This window comes from Sinocyclocheilus anshuiensis, unplaced genomic scaffold, assembly GCF_001515605.1.
Source record: "Sinocyclocheilus anshuiensis isolate Anshui unplaced genomic scaffold, SAMN03320099.WGS_v1.1 scaffold700, whole genome shotgun sequence".
NCBI lineage: Eukaryota > Metazoa > Chordata > Actinopteri > Cypriniformes > Cyprinidae > Sinocyclocheilus > Sinocyclocheilus anshuiensis.
Window position 1 is genome coordinate 30,322 of NW_015555756.1, and position 1,864 is coordinate 32,185.

The 1,864-nt window shown below is 38.1% G+C and overlaps 1 protein-coding gene across 1 annotated transcript in view; it reads left to right on the top strand.

Moving 5' to 3' along the window:
• The window catches only part of LOC107673791 (cyclin-J-like), a 20,766-nt gene that overhangs the window by 12,174 nt on the left and 6,728 nt on the right, over positions 1 to 1,864 (top strand). The window contains exon 4 of the mRNA XM_016467578.1: positions 1,455 to 1,664. Within this exon, the coding sequence (XP_016323064.1) occupies positions 1,455 to 1,664 (210 nt within the window). The remainder of the gene's footprint in view (positions 1 to 1,454; positions 1,665 to 1,864) is intronic.

The window sequence follows — 1,864 nt, forward strand, 5'->3', positions numbered from 1 at the left end:
CTGATTTGCTAATAAATGGAGAGCAAAGAGAAAAAATATATATACATATATTGTTAAAAAAGTGTTTATGTACTTAGGTGCAAGTTATTTCTCCCCCTTTTTTTTCTTTCGTCCTCAGAATTGTTGTAGCTATGGCTGCATCTTATGTATATATTTGTATTTACTTATTTATTCTATTGCTTTTTTAAATGTAATTGGTCTCTGTTAACAGATCGAAACTATTCTATTGGCTATCTATTTTTGTATCTCTCTGATTGAATAGCATCAATAAAAAAAAAAAGAGTTAAACTAGTATATTAAAATAGGAAACCAATATTACAAATTGCAATAATATTTCACAATATTACAGTTTTGTTTTTCTGTATTTTTTTATCAAATAAATACAGCCTTGATGAGCATAAGAGACTCCATTAAAAATCTTACTAATCCCAAATTTTTTGAATGGCCACGTACGCTGTTGAGAGCCTAGAGCCAGTGTGAAAACTGTGATTTTAAAAGAGTTTATCTTGTAAAAGTCCACAGAAGCAAAAGTGCTCATATCTGAAGAAACCTTAGGTTAATCTCAGAGGTTACTTCAAGTAAATATTTTAAGTCGTAGAGGTTTGTCTGGGTGAAAAAATGACTTGCTAAATCTGAGAGAGCGCTTATTGAATTGCCATCTGACTCTTGTAATGACTGGGTGTTTATGTCAGCTTGTAGTAGTTAAGATGCTCATTTACGACAGAAGTTTTGTTGTAATAGTGTATTAAAAAATGTGCATGTCCATAGAATATATGTGTGAGTATATGAAACTCAGTGTCTTGATGTAGAGGCCTGATAGTGCTTGCGTTTCATTTAAGACGAAGTCTCTGTGAATGAAGTTGTGACCTTGGATCCTCTTTGCTGTTTGGACTGTTTCTACACGCCAGCCAACGATCTGAGGGGGACTGTGCGCGCTCAAGCATGAGCCGTAGAAGTCAGAGGTCGTGGGGCCCTTATTGTTGGAGCATTAGACTGCGGGGGGAAGCAATACTACAGAGCCTTGGACTTTGTGGAAAAGATATTAACACCTAGCACCTAGAGTCAGGAAGGGAAACGAAGAGAACAAAGGAATTCTGCAGAGAAGGGCTAATTCACCGTGAGGCAGCTGTGCTCTCTCATTACAGGAATTCACAAAATGCCTCACCTTAATGATGTCAATGCAAATCCTTTTACAGAAACCCAAGTATGTGAAAAAGCACAGAGATGCATTGTTCTTAGATCTTAGTGATATCTGATCATAGGAGCTATAAAATAAATATAAAAAGGTATAAAATATCCTTGCTTTCATCCGTCATGATGAATCTGCATCGTGATATCGCTGATGTGATGTCTGGAATACCCGCAGGATAATCCATGCATTCATATTTTAACATTGTAATTGAAATCAAACAGATGAAATGCTTAAGCTCAAATACTTGTTTGTCTTTGCTCAGGTAAGTTCGAGGAGAAGGAGGACCGTGTGCCCAAACTGGAGCAGCTGAACACTCTGGGCTTCATGTGCACTCTGAACCTCACCCTCAACAAGCGTGACCTCATCAAGATGGAGCTGCTGCTGCTGGAGACGTTCGGCTGGAACCTGTGCATGCCCACACCTGCCCACTTCATCGACTACTACCTCCAATCTTTCACAGTGTCTACACTTTGTGTGTTAAAATGAGAGGATTTGTGAGCACGCGATTTCAGCACTGCTGTGAGTAGATTCTAACTTAATCGCCTCTGATTGGCCATTGCGTTCCAGAAATCAACAAATGAGTCAGTGATTGGCTACATTGCACAACCCTTTAAACACGTGTTATAAATAGAAACTATGCCTAGCTTGCGCATGTCAATCATTTTAATGTTA